Below are 19,575 nucleotides of genomic sequence, written 5' to 3'. Positions count from 1 at the left end.
ACCGGGATAATTCTCATATTTTTTGGATTATCGAGCTATTAAGCCTAATTTATGTATGGAAATTCACGTGCATATAGCTATAAATTTTAGCAAAATAAAACAAGATAAAGAGCTTGAAGTAATTTGAATTAATTAGTTTCTTTGATTTTGGGTAGGAAATGTCTAAGCGAAACGTGCACATCTTTAAGCCACATGAAGCCACCTCAAGCTACAAGTTTACACGAGATGGATATAAAAGCAACTGGAGAAAAAAATATAAGGATATTTATAACACATGTCCATATCAATCCATATGATAAATAGTCGAAAAACATAAGTATAACTCAATAATAATTGATATATATTTCTTTATTTGAGATTAAAAGTTCAAAATCTCGACAAATATCATGAATAATGTCAAAATTTTGGGCCTACCACAACTAGTTTGATAGGGTAGCTAACTAACTACTTGCTTTGTAGGCTCGACTTGTGACAATAAGCAAAAAAAACAAACTAGAACTCCAACTATATACAAATTCGAACTATATACAGAGCGCAACTTGAAAAGGCAGAAGAACAAAATAATAGGAGTTTGCTAAACTGATAGCTATCACAAAGTAACTCTTTGAAACTGAGCATAAAACAAATAAATCGGCTTTAACTTCTACACTAAATTATATAAAATGTACCTGCAAGGCCATGCAACTTGATCAAATCATACTCAACGTCGATGAACTCATGATAAAATTGCAGGTGGTCCATAAGGCAACTGATGTGGCACAGATGCTCTGTTAAATACAATGCTCGATTAGCTTCAATATCCTTAAAAGTTTGGTCATGTCAATTCTAAATTATGTGATATCTTTGAGAGTATCTTAAGTATCTTGAACAATGTCGAACCATAATGTTGGAACCTCAATCAGGATGTTTATATTATGAATAGCAACCATAAGACACTGCAAATGATATCAATTCTCACACCAACAAAAAAAATGATACGAACTGAAGACATTTCAATCATGCAATATGAACTTCGAGAAAGATGTGAAAAAAAAATGTTGTTCAATATGAACTTCATTAATGTATTAAAATTATCTCAAACAAGTGTTCTTACGTTGAGATATTCGATCAAAACAAGGTATTCGAATCTTACTTTCCCTTAGGGGGATTCCGTATCGTTTGGAGAGTTACTCAAACTTGACTTGATCAATTTTACTTATAGAGTGACTCGAATCTCAAACAAATGTTCTTACCTTGAAATATTCTATCAACAACGTAATCCAAATCTTACTTTCCTTCATGGTGATTATTCCTTATCGTTTTCTGGTTCTTGGATATTTAGATCTAAAGGTCATATACTTCAATATGGTTGTTAAATCGAATTCTCAAGAGTTACAACTATAAGTCAGGTCAAAGTACAGTATGGTTGATTGACAATTTCGACTTTTACGGCCTAAAAAATGAACTGGTCTCGGTACCATAAGGAGAAGATTCGTACCTTTGTCTGACTTTTAACATGCCAGTGCCTAGCGGCATTGGTATGCCCATGATTACGCATTCACTAACTCCTTCAATTTTGTCATCCCTTCCATTCACAGAAGCATTAAAAAGATGGTCCGCTGTTTTCTCAAATGAAGCAAGCATCAATACACTTTTATCCATTTTTTGAATGCCAAATCTTGTGATTCCAAGAACTTCACCCTGTCACAAAGCCAAAAAGTTTATTACCTCAACCTATACACAACGCATGTAATTTTGTATCCCAACACAACTTACCCTGAATGTCATCAAATCTCCTAAAAGCATCATATGACGTATGTCTATGCTCATTCCATGACTTTCCATCGTATATTTTATCTCTTCAATAATACACTTCCTTGCAGCTTCGATGCCAAGCACTTGTTGCACTTCAATGATGTGATTACTCTTTGTGTTACACCCGTCAACTCCCTCAGTGCCCATAACAGCTTGAAGTCCCGTCCTAAGGAAAGATATAACACACACACACACACACACACATATATCATTATCTAAAAGGGAAGTGGATCCACTGTGGTGAAAAGGGGGAGGAGGTACATAAAAGAGAATATATTGCGAGGTAGCAGTAGAACCTTCATAAAAGTTCCTTGACATTGCTACTACAAATGGCAGGATCTTTCTTAGCAAGTCAACATAAAACTACTACTATTAGTTGAATTTAAGTACTTCTCATCAACCGTGCAAGATCAGATTTTTATCCAAGTTCCACAATAAACAAGTTATACAAGACCCCTCTCACTTTCACTTTTATACAACCAAAAACTAGTCCTCCAAGCTCCATTGTAGCAAATAAGGTTTTCATTTCACTAACCCTCAATCTTGGATAGAAAGTATAAGCAATTATCTAATGTTCAAACAGTATACATTTTGATAGTGTCCTCTTTCAATCATAATTTATGAAGAAAAACAATTATCTAATGTTAAATTAGACTTTAAAACATTTCCAAATCACAAGATCTCAACCATTTGTCTGAAATGTTCAAAAGTAAAAAAAGAATAATTTCAAATAATTTGATTTTAGATGATTAAAACAAATAATAGATTTAAAATGACTCAAACTCCCGTGGAAACAACCAAAGCAACATGTACAAGCACTTGTATGACCTTCATCTTACTACAATTCCTTCAGGAAGACATGAACACCCACGCAGAAAAAACAAGGAAAAGGGAAAAAGCAAGTCAAACACCCTACCTACTAGCCTGCTTCTAACCCCTTATTTAATGTTTAAGAACCAGCATATGCTCAACAAGAATACTATAGCTATAGCCAAAGTCAAGAGGCCAAGCCTAAGAACGCAATGCTTCCTCAAATGGAAGATATTTTATCCTGAGCATCCAGCTTCACGAAAGTAAAAATGCAAGATAACTATCTTAAGGTAAAAATTAGCAGGCTAGATAGTTCTAGTCACTAGTATTTATGTTTAACAGAGTTTCATCAGTGTAAATGCAATTAAAAAAGTATAATTAATCAAATTTGAAGCAGGAAAAAAAAAGTCATAAACTAACCCTTCAACCAACAAACTGAACTTTTTGGCGTTCCTTGCTTTGTCTTTTTCCTCCTTGATGACGGCACGCCCAACAGTTTTTATACCCTGACATCCAATAATTTTTGTTATGTATCTCCAAAAAAAAATTTCCTTTTTAAAAAAGAAAAAGGAAAAACAAAAATTGGTCTATACTGATTAAAAAAGTTCAGTACGCTTACCTTTACAACAACTCCTGGAAGCATGTTTTTAAGAAAGTGAAGATTAAAATGAAGTTTACTCCTATCTGTGTCTTGAGGAAGAACTCGTAACTTTCTATCATCCAAAACATTAATATGCTGCAAAACAATGTGGTATTTGAGATAAAATGAAATTGAAATTATCAAACGAACAAAAGGATCAATAATTTAGCTCACCTCATGCTTCAGTTTGAGTTTTGGAGTAACGAGAATTGCTTGCTTGACAACATTGGCATCTACGTAGAGTTCTGCATCTCTGATTTTCTCCATGTCAAGCTTGATTTCTATTAAAGCTGATCTTGTACTCATTACAATTTGTATGCATTTTGCAATCTGATCAATAGAGAGATACCAGGAAATACAAGTAAAGATGAAAACCAATAGGTCCCACCACAAAACTGGGTAAAGGAAATTTACTTGATTTGATTCCATAAAACAAGAAAATTTTATGCCCTGCTCCTTATAGTACAATGAACCACTTATTCATGATATAGAGGTAACCATTCAGTTGACAGCCAATCATATAATTAATCTTCTGAAGTTCCCCATGAATCAAATTTTAACGTGATATATGGGATCAAACTGTTTTGCATGTAAAAAGAGGAAAAAGAAACCCTCTTGAATGTCTTCAATAGATAAAACAACTTCACTGAGCCTGTGGTTTTTCTTCCCATTAATAAAATACTTCGTATATCATACTAAATGCATATAAAAGACAGTCCAAGTAAATGTATTGTAGTCCAACAACATATTGGATGGAGATTCGAACCTCTAAATGATGAATTAATAAGGAAAAAACATACTACCAGAGTTCAAAGACATAGTCCAAGTTGAATTACATACCTGTCCTAGATTTGTTTTCTCAATTCGAGCTTTGACCATCCGGGCAATATTGACATTATCATTATGCTTAAGTGCTGCAGTTACAATTGGAGTGCTGATCTTTTTGGCTCCATTTATAATTTCTTTGATACGTGGAACTCCAAGAGTAACGTCTATCAACAAGTTAAAAGATCACAAGAAAAACCAAAAATATCCAATCCAAGGACCTCCCAAATATTGTTTACAGTATGTTATTGTTCAAAACAAGGAAAATAATAAAAACCCAAAGGATACTCATGCTAGCAACTCCTGCAAAATGAAATGTTTTTAATGTCATTTGTGTCCCAGGTTCTCCAATACTTTGAGCACCAATGGCACCAATGGCAGTTCCAGCTTCAATTTTTTTGGTATGATAGCGGGACAAGCAGGTGTCCAAGAAAACCTAAGATAAACACAAGTTACTATTAAGTAATAATAGTCAAGATTTCTAGGTTTGATCTAAAATTATTACCAAATCAAAAGTAGTTTCAAGTGAAAGAGAAAACATTATAATCTTTGCTATCAAGAATACCATTATATGATGTAATATATAAAAGAATTAGATGAAATACACCGACTTTTTACCGTGGATAAAGTAAACTATTTTATGAATTTATGTTTTAGGACACCAAATTACAATCTAACTAACTGTATCAAGTGACAATAATGAAGAAAACTAAGCGGGATTATAAACCAACCTGAAGTTGTCTGTGTGTGACACCAGCTATATTCTGGACTACCTTATTCCGAATCATAGTATTGTCATTCTCAGAACTACCAATGACACTTTTGCCTACATCGGATTCATTATCAGCCAACAACGTGCTCCATGATTTTTTTTGTGCTTCAACATATTTGTTCAGAAAAATCTTTAGAGAACCAACAAATGCCGGAGAACAACCACTCTCAGGAGTAGCATCACTTTTTGAAAGCCTGTCTTCTACTGTTTCGGAAAATTCTGATGGAGACAAGATTTTGTTTCCATCAATTGGACATGTAGCCTGTCAAAACACAAATAATAATTTTAATATGTTGATATCAAAAATATAAAAACTTCGCAGAGAGGGAAAAATGTGAGCTTCTGAGATATGCTTCCCAACCTTGGCTTTCAAAAACAACCGTTCAAAATTCAAAGGTGTTCCACTTTTTCCTTCCATTTGGGCTGGATCCATTCCATCGTCTCCATAACAGAATTGAACTATACATCCACCAGCATTTCGTACAGAGCTGTCATAATGAATGGATAAGTCCTCCAGTGCTTTGATCAATCTACGAGACATGTAACCAGTGTCGGCTGTTTTCACCTGAAAAGTACTATTCTCAACAATATGTACCTCGAAATTTTCCACATACTCATCCCAACAATAAAACATCTCAAATTCATTCTAATACTATACTTTTATACTCTTCCCAATAGAAAGTCAAGACTATACCTTATTTCCTATTGGACGGCAAACATCATAACTGCTCTTTGAAAAGTTAAAATTACCGACAAATTATGACATACAGACTTTTATCTTGGCTATGTGACACATGACCATGTCCTGTGTATATGAGATACTCACATTTTGTTGGACTCAACACATTTGAATCAGTTAATGCATTTAATGAAATGTTATGCCTAGACTAGCATCTGTGTCTTCGCTTGTGTCTTGTGCTTTTAACTAAATACGTTTAAGTTTATCTTATTTGTAAGTAATACTTAATCTAATAGACCAACTTATGCGGTGTATTTAAATACTATTCTTTGGTTTCAATCTTGAGGATTGGCAAAGTGATAAAGGCTGAGATAAGCAACCAAATAGAAATTCAATAGGTATACCGACCAACTTTATAAGAAAATTTTATAATTGTTTTTTCCACTCCTTTTGAAGTTTCTATCTTTTGGCCGATGACACTCTTTTCATCTATTCAATGACAAGTTCTCTTGTTTTTTTTTTTTTTAAGTAATGATAAGAACTTCACATTATCGTAAACTTATTTTTAATAACATAGCCCTTCCATATATGCCTATGTATATAGAATGAGAAGCATTATTCTCCCATACACCCTTTTACATTATTGTAGCACCTCCTCATTCATTATTATTTATGACAATCAGGGTCCCATTCGATTGATCAGTTTGAAAATTTTATTTCCCAGAAACAAATGGAAAAAAAGGGAAATAACACCGTAAAGCAAAATTTCCCATAAACATTAAATAATTATAATGCAAATGGATATTAGCCCTACCGCTGTATCCACAAGGCCTTCTCGTCCTCCCATCGTATGAAAGAAGAACTCTGTAGCTGTCAAGCCACTGTAGAAGGAATTTGCAACAAAGCCTTTGGCCTGCATTAGTTAAGAGATGTTCTTTAAATTTTAAGAGTCAACAATACTACGAACATACAATTCAACTATCTTGCATAACGTAGAAAACTTGGCCATTTAGTTATACGCTACATAAGTATCAATTTGTCAAAGGAGCTGAAGAAAAAATACAATTATTGAATTTTCATTATAACTGGCTGTAATATTGATTGTTGTGTATATTTATCGTTGATGTTTGCAATATTGTTTCCCAAAGATTGATGGTTGTTCTTCTATATAAGAGGACCTTCTATTTGATTTAGAAAATAGAGGAAACTATAAAAAAAATCATCTTTCCAAAATTTTAGAATAATATTATTTGTTTTTATTGCAACTATGGGTGTTGCACCAATACCGTCATAAGAGGCAGATAAGAACAAAATGACCTTGATAACAAAAATGAAAAACTCAAGTGGATAACACCCTACAATTGCGATCAGTTCTTATAATGCTACATTAATTTTTGTGCTCACAGATTGTATAATATCCGTACTAAGGCTACTTTGCCTTTACCTGGTAGCATTTAGTCCAAGTACAATAGTTGGGAATGTCCTAGCAACCCAATATAACAATACATGGTTGGATCCTCAACAGATTTACCAACTAGAAGAACCAACACTAACAGAAACTGATTGCCCAAAGAAAATGCAAAAGCTGGACAACACCCAAATCTCCTTTTCCAAAGAAAACATGGAACTTCAAAAAAAAGCAGCACCATGGTCAATCTTAACACTAACTAGGCAACTGCCTGTTCCTTCTACATTAAAACAGATTCTTAATTATGAAAGTTGAAAAGTCCAAAACGAATTAAATTCTGCTTTGAATTATGCTTAACAGTACCCTTTAACTAAGCTGAGGTTCTTCAAAGAAAGCTTCCATCTTTATATCTAATGCCCTCAGTTTGTCCTCTTTCTTATGCGGATGCCCTCAGTTTGTCTCTCTGATCTTTTTCTTGTTTTTTTCATTACAAGATGTTTGAATTGGGAAGCGTTTATATTTCCAATGTAATTCTGTTTTATCTCTTTCTTTCACTCTTTTCAGAAGTTTGTATCTTTTAAGCATTAGTCTTTTTTTCATTTCTTCAATGCAAAGTTTTGTTTCGGTTAAAAACTGGAAATAATAATAATAACTACCAAGTTTTCCAAATATCTAGAAGGCAAAAAAAAAAAGAGAGAGAGAGAGAGAGATGCAAAACTCACGGCTGGAGTTTTTGCTTTTCTACGAAAATGGGGAAGGCTCCGATCCATGAATCCATCAGGTGCACGGCGACCCCCAACTGACTGCTGACCAACACAAGCAATCATCTGACTAATATTAATAGGAGATCCTTTTGAACCACATTGTGACATAATCAACGGACTATTTCTCCAATGTAGGTTTTGCATGCACACCTGCAGATAAAAATTCCAAGCTCAGGTATAGTGGATTACATAACAGACATGATTTAAAACAAACTTTAAAAGAAATAACTAATAACAATATATACTGTCAACAAATTATATAAAGACAACATTCATCCCTCAAGAACAAACACCAACTTATTTAGATGGTACATAAAGGTCCATATATCTGTCACTACATGTATATGTTCTTTATACACTGTAATTCATTGTTGCATCACAGGATACTTGTAATGTAAGAATGGAATTCAACCAATTATCTTACATTTGCAGTTGCTTCCCGAATACCATTTAAAATTTGAGTTATCTTAGCTTCCAAACTTTGAGCAGCATCACAACCAGCTTCAGGAGGTAAATTTCCTGTATTGAATAAATTGATCTGCTTATCACAGTCACGATAACCCTCCAAGATAGTTGTTTGTTTTTGTTTAATCAATTGTTCTCCCGGTTGCACATCATCAATTCCAATGGAGAAACCATGGTTACCTATCCACCGAGCACTGCATTTATGCAAATAATTGTATGATTTTAAATAGTATCAGTAATGTCAACAAAATTATAGCAGGGAAGAATGTCAGGTGTTCAAGCTCCCATAATCCAATATTGCATTACGGTTTTAACCATCCACCTTTACATTAAAATAAGTAATAATTGCTAATCAATTGGCAAATACCACTGCGCAGTTAAACTACAATCAGAGACTGCATTTAATACCTACGAAAAACTAGTTAACAAAAAATTTAAGCAAACTTAAGCAAAATGGATTTCTTGATCTTGTAGATGTAGCGTTGAGCATTATACACAATTCGGTACTTGGTCTATGTTAAATAGTAAGGCACTTGAAAAGAGGCAAAATAATTTCATATCCAAAGTAGGTATAACCTTGTAAATACTCCCTTTTTTTATGAATAACCAAGCCTTCATGGAGAAAAATGAAAAGATACCAAGTTCAAACAAAAAAGAAAGCTCACAAGAAGTAGAGGCTACCTAAAAATAAGCCTCCAATTTAGCAAAATAAGACTAAGCGAATAATAGCATGTTTCTGCATGGTGTTTTGATAGGGCAAAGACCCCTTCACACCAATTTTCCCTTTGGAATCCCCATTTAGGAGCCATGACTATGTTCTTTTCAATTTGGAGCTGCTTCTTTCATGATTTCAGTCTCCATCTACCCAACATAGAAGGTTTAGCTCTCTGATTGAGGGTTACTTTTCCACCCACCCTTTTGTGCCTAAAGGTGTTTCTACAGCTCGTTGGGTTTGTGCAAAATTTTGTGAAGCCTTCGCGTTTGGAGGAACAATAAAATTTTTAGAGGCTTGAGACTAAAGAAGGAGATGGGGTCCGTTCCACCTATCCCTTTGGGCACCAACCTTAGAAATTTTTTGTCATTGTCCTATAAGTCTTATTTTGCTTGATTGGAGCCCCTTCCCATTTTAGTTTGGCTCTCTTTGGTGTGGACTTTCTTTGTGAATGCGTTCGAGGAAAGGTTTGATTTTCTCATCAAAGGCCATCAGTTGATCGGAACTATAATAAAAAGAGGGGGGAAAAGAACTCTTGCCAATAATGTACAAAATGAAGTGCATCATAAACTGCATGGAACCTGTTACGAGTTACCAATTACCTCAGCTTAGCAAGACGATTCATGCAAGTAGCAGCAGCATGTGGCTTGTAATCTCGAAGAAGAATTGAATAAAGTCCATCCTTGTTGCCATTGCCTGGGATTAGCGACAGACACTTGTAAACATGAAGAGTGACATCTTTTTTTCTGCCTTCTTCGAAACTAAGAGTTACATGATAAAATTACCTAAAGTAGCCTTCCCAACTTGGCCAGATATTAGCTCACTATTACGAAAGTAGACAAATCCATCATGAGGGCACATAGTTTCTCGTTCTTTCTCATTTCCTTTAACTTTACTGTAGCTTTTCTCCTTAACTGTAAGATTCAGATAGACCTTCATACTTGCATGTGGGCGAACCAGGACACTGAATAATTGTTTGCCAGTCCATAGCTCAATAGGCTGCAACAGATACCAACCATAGTAAGAAAAAAGCACCATGTTCAAGTGAAAAAATCTCGCTAAGATACCAAATCAATATTTTGTGATTGTATGAACAGAAAATCAGATAAATTCAATAGCACAAGAAAAAAAATAGGTGCAAACATTTAAGAGGCACAAACATTGGTATTATAACAATGAGTCATATCCTATGTTAGGATAAGAATCTGACATAGTCTTTTTAGATTTCAACAAGTGCAAGGGGTAGATTAGAATGGTTGAGAGCAAGTACCTAACTAAAACCAATTGAGGTGTATTTGATGATTTTCATATATTTAATTTTCTTTTCCGTTAAATATTTGTTTTCAACCAGGATTAAAGTATTGGTATCAAAATTTCAACTTTACATATGTATCAATAAAATATTAATATTGAAGGATATTTCTGCAAATCAAAAACTTTAATAAAAATTATTTAAATTAAAAAATAAGTTATTAAGTTATAGATCCTATTATTAGTATATCTCCATATTGAGATTAATAGATTATGTTTTTTATATATATATATTTTATGGGTATTTATAAAAGATATCAAAGATGCCAATTAATCTTTAATATCAATGTCGAACCCTCCGATTTATAAATCAACATAAAGATGGTTATTTTAATCCTTGGCTTTCAGCTCATAATAATTAAACTTGAAACCTGAAAGATAATAAGATCAAACTCATCAAATATACAACATATCAATAAGTCAAGGAAACTAATCACATACTCTAATAATTTAATGCCTTTTGAGAAGATTTGAAGAAACATTAAAACCAAATAAATACATGTAATATCACATATTAAAAGGATGCATTAGGGAAGAAACTTTCTATTTTCCTTTTTGTCTATTTCCTACTTGAATTATCGAGTGAATAGTATTAATTCTTTGAACTTTGTTTCATTGTATAGCTAAAATTTAGTTCAAATCATATGATTTGTTATAAACACAATAGCAAATGTTTCACTTCTAAATTTCATTGATAGACGGGCAGAAAAAGGATTTTCCCAAAGCTGAATGAAGTGATATAAGTTTCTTATCGAGGGAAAAAAATGCATATACATACATGCATGTGTGTGTGTGTTGCATATCGAGGAGTTTTTTTTTTTTTTCTTAAGAACTAGTGCAATATATGTGGGAGTAAAGGTTTGAATGTCCAACCCTATGGGAAGGAGTATATGTCTTAACTGTAACACTAGGCTCATGGTGTTTACAGTGATGGTTTCTTTTCTTGCACTAGAATACAAGAATAATGACTTTTACTTGAAATATCCACAATAAAGATTGATAACACACGCCAAAGTACATGAATAGTAAACTGATATAGTAACATGAACACAACACATCTCTAGTCACTGCTATTCAAAAGGTAAGAAAATAACCAACTCACTTTGATTAAAGCAGGTGTAGGCAAGTCAACCAAGTCCATGCCATCTCCCATGTAAGAACACATAAGAGAAAATGCTGCACGGTCATAAAATGTGTCTTTTCTTGTTATGAGAAAAGATGATGTCAAAAAATCTTGCGTTGAAGCAACTAAAATCTCCCCATTTTTGGGAGTGCACAGATTATTTTGCACCTGGACACAGAAACTACATCATTTTTAAAATATGAGTAAAATACTGAGCCTGAGTAAACAACTTGAATATCAAAAAGGAATCATTCAATCAAATAGAAACACTTGAGATGAATTGATCATATCCACTAAACCTCACAAACTTAACCGCAAAAATAATCTCAAAAAATCCAAGTGGATAACAATTTATTCACGGTAGATGGAAAGATCATCACATCACTGGAGCAATAAACCAACTAGATCCAAGCAACTGGATGTAATAAAAGCTTGTAAAGCAGAATAGCATGTAGATCATAGCTGAACTTGGTGAAAGTTACCACTTATAATATCAAAGAGAAAAGAGGAAAGAACGTTTCCCTGATCTACAAATTACTTTGAGCTTATTTGAGATAGGAGTCCATCATGATTTTAGACAGAGAACTGGCTTCTATACATGCAATACTTCAGAACTTTGGAATGGGTACATCAATCACGGCAACTAGATATATACCAGACAAATGATAGGGAATGTACTAAGGACGCTGCATTATACAAAAGGATTGTCCAAAATAACTGCATATATGAGTTCCTAGCATCTACAAGAGGGATTTACAGAAAAACTCATGTACATCTCAACCGTTCCATTTCATAGTTTTAACTGTTAGGCCTCGTAAACCACATGTAAGAAGTATTTAAAGAATACATTAAGATGTTCAAAACTTACCCTAATCTAACAGCTAAAGATCCCAGGTTTTATGTTGAGCAGTGATTTTCTTTTTCTGCTCTTTTTTATAAGAAGCACCACAATTAAGAGATGTGAGAGAGTTAGATGGAGAGTCTCAATTGGTCATTAGGGCCAAATATTTTAACAACCAAGTTTTACAAAATTAAATGTATGATTATTAGAAGCCCAGCGAATGAATATCTTACGGTCATCGTTCTCACAACTAAAAAACTTATCGACATGCAATTTAATGAATCACAACATCGGCAACAAGCACACATTATTGTTCCTATTATAAACACAACAGCAGCTGGGAAGTGAATCTAAAGGGTATGATAAAGGTGACTTGCATATCCAATTAATGCCGCCATTAAGTAAATAAAATAAATAGTGATTTCCATTTGAATTTACCCCCATCAACAGAATTGCCTCTGTGCGAGCCTCCTCTGTTTGTGGAACATGCATATTCATCTCATCACCATCAAAGTCGGCATTATATGGATTGCAAACAGATTCATTGAATCTCAACGTCCTCCAAGGCATAACTCTCACCTGCACCAATGACACGGTAAAATCTAATACCACAAAAAGTAAGTATAAAAGAGTGTTCATTCAAAAACTTAAACGACATTTTTGTTACCCTATGACACATGATAGACATTCGATGTAAACTAGGTTGTCTGTTAAAAAGAACAACATCTCCATCTTCAAGATGACGTTCAACTATTTCACCATATTTCAATTCATCAGCAAGGCGCTTTCTACCCGAAATCACCAATGACCTATAGTGCAAATAAGAGGACATGGAACATCCGAGACAACAAGTTAATATCAAACTTTGCACATAATAAAATTATGATAGTAAAATTTTTAACCTCATAGAACCATCAAGATGCCTAAGCATCCTTGCACCAGGATATTTATCTGGACCATTGCTGACACATTGTCTCAACTTCTCTATATTGTGACTAGTAACACGTTCAGGATAAGTTAAAATTCGAGCCATGAGTATGGGAACTGCAACCTAGACATAATGAACAAAAATAAGTTGAAACAATATTACTAAATAATCAAAATATATTTTCTTTTATAAGAAAAAGGTATATATACACCAAAAAGAAGACAAAAGAAACAACCTACGGGCAAAGGGTAGAGATTACCCCTCCCTACAAAACTAACAAACGAGAGCCTTCCAATTGCTAATAATTATTAAAAGACTATAACTACAATGTCCTCACCTCCGTAATTTTTAGATTAGGATCAGGTGAAATGACAGTTCTGCCTGTAAACTCAACACGCTTCCCACACAAATTCCCTCTAAATCGCCCTTGCTTTCCTTTGAGACGTTGAACAAAACCGGACAACGGTTTGCTAACTTGCATTGTAAATGGTATACCACGAACATCACTATTTATTAGTTGTGCAACTTCACTTTGAAGCATATCCCAAGATTCCTAGACAAGAAAAAGTACCACGTGAGATGAAGCATAATTATACTTTTCATATGGTTATTTACAATATTACTCAACTTAAAATAAATGCCAGAAATAGATTTAAGAGAAAATACATTCTTGTTATTATGGTTTGCTTGAAATTTGATCCTTTTTTGGTTTACAAGAAACAAGAATTTTTCATTTATATTTGAGAAGTTACCAGCTGTAAACTTTCTAAGGAATATACAAAAGAAGAAAGAGAACCCCTCTAGATTGTAACTATGCTTCTTGCAATCTAATGACCCAACGTAACTCCTCAAACAAACACTTTTGAGTCATCCTAAAAATAAGCTTCTTTGGATGCACATTGTAGGGAATTTTTCTGGTTCACTTGGAAGAAAAGGAAGATTCTTTTAAAGACGAGCTTCCGTTTAATCAGTTTGTTGACACTTTTTTTTTTTCTTCTTNTTTTTTTTTTTTTTTTTTTTTTTTTTTTTTTTTTTTTTTTTTTTTTTTTTTTTTTTTGTTGTTGCTATTACTAGGTGTAAAGGCTCTCCACTTTTCCATTACTATACATTCCTTCTCTTTTATCCAATTGGAGAAAGTTTTGTGTAACTCCCTTGAATAGAATTTTCACGCCCCCTTGTGTAATTTAATACCATCAATTAAATGGATGCTCTTTTTTATTTAGTAAGAAACTGATATTTCATTTAGAAAAATGAAATGATATATGAGGACATACAAAAAACAATCCATCAATTAAATGGATTCTTATCATAATAAAAGACTTCAAAAAGAAAAATGCAAATCATTTTCAACACGTGCTCTCTTTTTTCCTTCAAATTTTCTGACAGTCCTGAATAATTTCCCCAAAAATGCCCATCCTTCTTTGTTTTGGTTTTCCACCAATTGATGAAGTACAGATTAAAGAAGCTTCACAAAAGATCATTTGAACCAATGCAATGTGCAATCACCTACAAACCCAAAAGCTTAAGTTGATGGATTAAATTTAAATACTTTAAAACTCTCCCTCACTTGTGCTTGAGAATTTGCCCAAGGACCAACAAGTCATTATCCCTTTTTAATAAGAATGTCCAACAAGTCATTATCAATATTAATAGAGAGAAAATGGCATCCCAATACTATGAATACAAAACCTCCTACTCCAATACCACATTAAACCACCAACCAATCCAAAAGCTTATGCTAATGAGTTACAATGAACTTAAATACTTTAAAAGCAAGGATTGTTACTCAAAAGAAATGCAAATATAATGAGATATCATAGATATATATAAGAGAAAATCAAAGTCCAAAGTGTACCAGGCATTTGAGTTGTGAATTTGATGTTGATAATTCTTGGCTAACACTAGCATTCTGTTGAATAATTCGTTTTAACCTCTCAGTTATATCATTTTCATTGCTGCAACAGGAAAAAAAATCAAATTAAATAGCATCATTAAGTGGTTGCAATATGATGTCTTTTCTTCATTAATGAAAAGAACTGTTTCCTTTTGAAAAAGATAACGATGTCTTTACATAAATAAAAAATACAATAGTTTTCACTGTAATTCAATGGCGGGGAATAAAAAGAAAAAGAACCTTTGAGAACCATCCATAATTACAGAAGGACGGATAGCTATAGGAGGCACTGGAACATTAGTAACGATGAATTTCTCGGGTCTATCCGAGAGAAAAAGTAACTCACAGTCCTGAACAAAGAGGGATGCCATGAGAATAAAAAAGGGAAAGAAACAAAAATAATATTATCACATAGAGAAGTGTTATACAATACACAAATATATTGCAACGGCCACCACAACCCAAGCAAGTGTCTTGGGTGAGTGCCTAACTATAAACCAGATCCTGAGGATTATCAATATATACCTTATCTGACATCCTTTTGAAAAGAGAAAGAACTCTAAAAGGGTTCAGAATATCGTTAGACACATTATAGGGTGCCCTAAGATCCTCCGATACTACCCCAGCATCCTTGGATCTTGAACGATAATGCAGTATTCCCAACATAGATACAGCCTTCTTCACCGAGCCTACAACAAAATCATATAAATATATGTTCAATAACTATTAATATCAACACCTTTCAANAAAAAAAAAAAAAAAAAAAAAAAAAAAAAAAAAAAAAAAAAAAAAAAAAAAAAAATCACTTATCAAAAACACTACTCATGCCAACACCAGCGCTCATAATGATGTTAAAACCACCCCCCTACATCTCAATAACACATGCTCTAATATGTGTCTCCACCAGTGCATAATGATGATGGAAACACGTAACTACGAAGCCTTCATTCATCAAAATATAACCAAAGACCTAGAATAATTTGAAATTTTCTAGGACACGTTAACATCCAACGCATGCTGACATTGCCAAAGAGCTTCCATATATATACGTAGAACTGAGATTAAGAGCTCATAAACTTTTTTTACCCAATTCTAATCTAGTAAACAAATGAGTTTCTAATAGAAGTTGCAGAAGAAATGTCGGATCGCATATTACCTACAAGAAAGGAAGTACAAAATACAGCAGAATTTCAAGAGGTTTACACAACTCCCACTTCTTAAGACTTCAATCGTACCCATTACCATCCGAGAACATTTTGTACATTTCCTAAACTATGACAGTGCTTATTGGTTGAATCAGTAAGTATTTTCTAAAAACAAAACATATCAAATAAAAGGAAAATGAGTTTGTTCTTAACAACACACCAAAATTTTCATTGAGTTAATAAGAAGGGCTAATACTCAAAGATCAAACCTCCCACAATGGGGAGAGAGAAACCCTTACACTAAAAAATGTCCTACACGTCCCAAGACTATCTAATAGTCTAAGCTCCATACAAAAGCTTACCCTTGACACCATTATCTAATGAATAAGTAGTGTAGTCTCACCTCCTCCTTTCTAGATAGAAATTAGCCCATCCCTTCCAACTATGGCTAGTAGTAATGAAGTTCATCATAAAAATCCCAATAACTCCTCGACCCACCATTCGCAAATGTAATATGACTACATCCATTATGTTCTCCATTTTTGAAACTCTCCAGGATAGAACTTTGATACCAAGATTGATAGAACTCACAAAAGAAAGAAATTTAAGACTATCTAACTTGAAAAGTACAAAATAAAGTAGGGTTTCAAAGGTATATAATCCCCACACTTCCCAATACTTCCCATATCCTTTTTACTACTCAGACGTCAAACAACTTATATCCTACCTTGTTCACTTCCTAGAATAAGTTAGGGAAATTGGAGATTCCCAATCCCAATCGTGAGGGAAATGGCCCAAGAGTCGGCATTGGTGTATCCTAAATGTCAATGGAGATAAATTCACCGAGAAATCTAACCCAAAGGGTTTTATATTCAAGTAGGTAATACAAGAGACTAACCCTCTAAGGGGGAGCTATATTTGCAAGCCCTTTAAGATGTGGAATTAAACAATCAAGTATAAGGCCAGTTAAGATTCAAACAAGAAAATGCCACTGCACCACGCAAGAACACGTGAAAACGAAGTGAATTGCCTATTTATTTTATAATCAGGATCCCAATCATGCACGTGCATTTGTAAATCTATTATAGTTGAGGATGAATTCCCTTGTCTCAGACATAATTTAGGAAACAAATAAAAGCAAGCACCCAAGGATGAGAGAAGTCTTAGGAACAGAGCTGAATAAATTATAAATAACATATAAATGGAAGTTATAAATAACATATAAATGAGCTTAGCTTGAGTGTACATCAAAAATAAAGGTGAAATCCAAACCATTTAAATATCCACATCCGGAGCACTTCATGCTTTTATTGTTACTTGTCAAGGCAGTACACTTCTTTATGATTTTTTTCGCAAGCTCACTCTTCCGCAAGGGTTCCAATTTTGGATTTCGCATCTTCCTCAAAAAATCATTATAAAGCTTTTCTTCCAAAAGTATTCGAGAACATGACTGTAAAGAAACTTCCAGACATGAGAAATAATGTTCCAAGAGAATTCACACTAATTCAGGGAAAGCAACACGCTTATCTTCTCAGTACCTTGCAAATGCATTTTAGTATTTCCAATATTGTAGTAAAATAACCAACATTGAAAACAGGCAGAGCAAGACTCAAGTATCCGTAATGTCCCGGGCAATCACCAAAATTGGCATGGCACGTTGCACATTTACAGCCCTTATTGGCAGGCCCCTGAGATAAAATCCCAAGTGAAAAGGCAAACATAATGAAAATACGAATTAGAGACATTTGCAATCATGGCCCCAGCATCAATATAAGAATCCAATACCCCTATCAATATAAGAATTATACCATTAATCCCCCTAACAATATAAGAATTATACCATTCGAGGATCCAGCAAGCCGCCGTCGATCGGTTTTCTAGTGGTATCATAATATAAACCTTTATACACCTGGACTTCAGCCATTTTGCTAATTTCAGATCCAGAGAAGGTACTGAACTGCATACTCTTACTGCAGTAAGAGCAAATAAAAATGTACAATCAGACTAGTACAGACAGGTTCTTAATACAGCTCTTAAGAAGTTAGACCAAAAGAAACTTACATTTTACGAGGGCCGACATCCTCAATGTATGGTTGTTTGGTGAACACCAGACCCTCCACTTGTGCTTTATTCATCTCCGATCAACAAAGAACACAACAATATGTGCAGAATACTCAGGCGAACGGCGACGGCGACGGCGAACGGCGGACGGAGGGTCTTTTCATTCGATTTTATATGGCGATTTCAAAGATTTGCCACCCAACCAATAGAACAAAAAGTTGAACAATCGATTTTGGCAAATAAAAAGTTTGAGTAAAGAAGATCGAAAACCCCTAACAAAACCCTACTGTTTGCAATTTCTAATAGAACAAAAAAGGAGAGATTTTTAACCGTCCACGGCTTGTGATACTGTTAATTCGATTTTAATTCGATTTTAAATTTCCTTTTTCTATATATATATTTTTAATATATATATTTCAAATAATTTTTTAATAAATAAATTTTATTCCTTCAATATAATTTCTATTAAATATATTAAATACAAGTAAAACATTCTAACAAATTTAATATATTTCATAAACAAAAAAAAATATAATAAATAATAAATATATATATAAACAGTGAATACCCCTCCCAATAGTTATATGTTGTAAGCAGTTGTTGTTGCATTTTTGCTTGCATATAACACAAATTTCAATCTTTCAAATCTTGCTTTCAAAATTCCTTTGACCCTATTTTCTAAAACTTTCTTTTTAAACTGGGACAAGAAGCTCAAGCATACGTCGCTTGGCTGTAGGCGACGCAATAATGAATTGACTTAGCTCACTTGTTGGTAGGAAGTGGGTGCTACACAATCGCAAGTCTGCTACCATTAAAAAGTGCGATTGTAATAAGTGAAACTGAATATGGAATGGAGGATATACTCTTATTCTCGAATGAGAAGATATTTGTTAAATAAAATTTTCGGGACTTTTTTTATAAATATTATTAGTTATTTAGTTCGAGTCTATGATAATAATAAAACCATGTTGAAACTGATATATATATATATATATATATATTTTATAATATTAAATTTTATTTTTTTTTTAAATTGTGATGATAAAATATTATATAATATTTTTGAGGCGTACAAGTTCGTTGATCATATTTTTGGTAGATCGAAGCTTGCAGGTCTAGATAATGGCACGATCGGGTTATCTTATCTCGAATGGGTCATAGGTTAGTTGGCCCCTATTTAAACTATTTAGGTCTCTTGATTTATCCATGTGTATGCAATACTAACCCAACAAGAGAGCTTTTCAATCTTCAACATTTCTCCAAATGTTTTCAGGTAAGGGTAAGGGTGCACGGAAGTCGTAACGTGAGGGAGCACTTGTGATCCTAAGAAATAGTCGACATGTCTCGTTTTATCTTATACATTTTTCAATCATTTACTATCAACATTTATATAAAATTATTTT

General features: G+C 33.6%; 1 protein-coding gene across 1 annotated transcript; it reads right to left on the bottom strand.

The window, feature by feature from the left end:
• Positions 1 to 330: 330 nt before the first annotated feature.
• On the bottom strand, positions 331 to 18,490 carry LOC111783159 (DNA-directed RNA polymerase III subunit 1). The gene is made up of 27 exons (XM_023664058.1): positions 18,173 to 18,490; positions 17,952 to 18,081; positions 17,650 to 17,799; positions 17,384 to 17,561; positions 15,492 to 15,655; positions 15,207 to 15,316; positions 14,928 to 15,027; positions 13,410 to 13,625; positions 13,047 to 13,195; positions 12,812 to 12,953; positions 12,583 to 12,723; positions 11,283 to 11,471; positions 9,655 to 9,868; positions 9,472 to 9,565; positions 8,117 to 8,351; positions 7,651 to 7,842; positions 6,335 to 6,433; positions 5,203 to 5,406; positions 4,801 to 5,103; positions 4,358 to 4,505; positions 4,085 to 4,236; positions 3,419 to 3,574; positions 3,224 to 3,340; positions 3,025 to 3,110; positions 1,756 to 1,960; positions 1,478 to 1,680; positions 331 to 767 (listed from the first exon to the last, which is right to left on the bottom strand). The coding sequence occupies exons 1-27, from the start codon at positions 18,244 to 18,246 to the stop codon at positions 716 to 718; spliced, it is 4,203 nt and encodes a 1,400-aa protein (XP_023519826.1). The 5' UTR covers positions 18,247 to 18,490; the 3' UTR covers positions 331 to 715.
• Positions 18,491 to 19,575: the final 1,085 nt, after the last annotated feature.

Source organism: Cucurbita pepo, chromosome LG20 (genome assembly GCF_002806865.2).
Source record: "Cucurbita pepo subsp. pepo cultivar mu-cu-16 chromosome LG20, ASM280686v2, whole genome shotgun sequence".
Taxonomy (NCBI): Eukaryota; Viridiplantae; Streptophyta; class Magnoliopsida; order Cucurbitales; family Cucurbitaceae; genus Cucurbita; species Cucurbita pepo.
This window is presented reverse-complemented; position numbering and strand designations above follow the sequence as displayed.

Excerpts from the sequence above, each read along its gene's own strand:
- LOC111783159 (XM_023664058.1), bottom strand. The coding sequence starts at position 18,246 with ATGAATAAAGCACAAGTGGAGGGTCTGGTGTTCACCAAACAACCATAC. Across the intron at positions 13,196-13,409 it reads CTAATCTAAAAATTACGGAG|GTTGCAGTTCCCATACTCAT; the intron begins GTGAGGACATTG and ends CATTATGTCTAG. Across the intron at positions 3,575-4,084 it reads AGAAAACAAATCTAGGACAG|ATTGCAAAATGCATACAAAT; the intron begins GTATGTAATTCA and ends TCTATTGATCAG.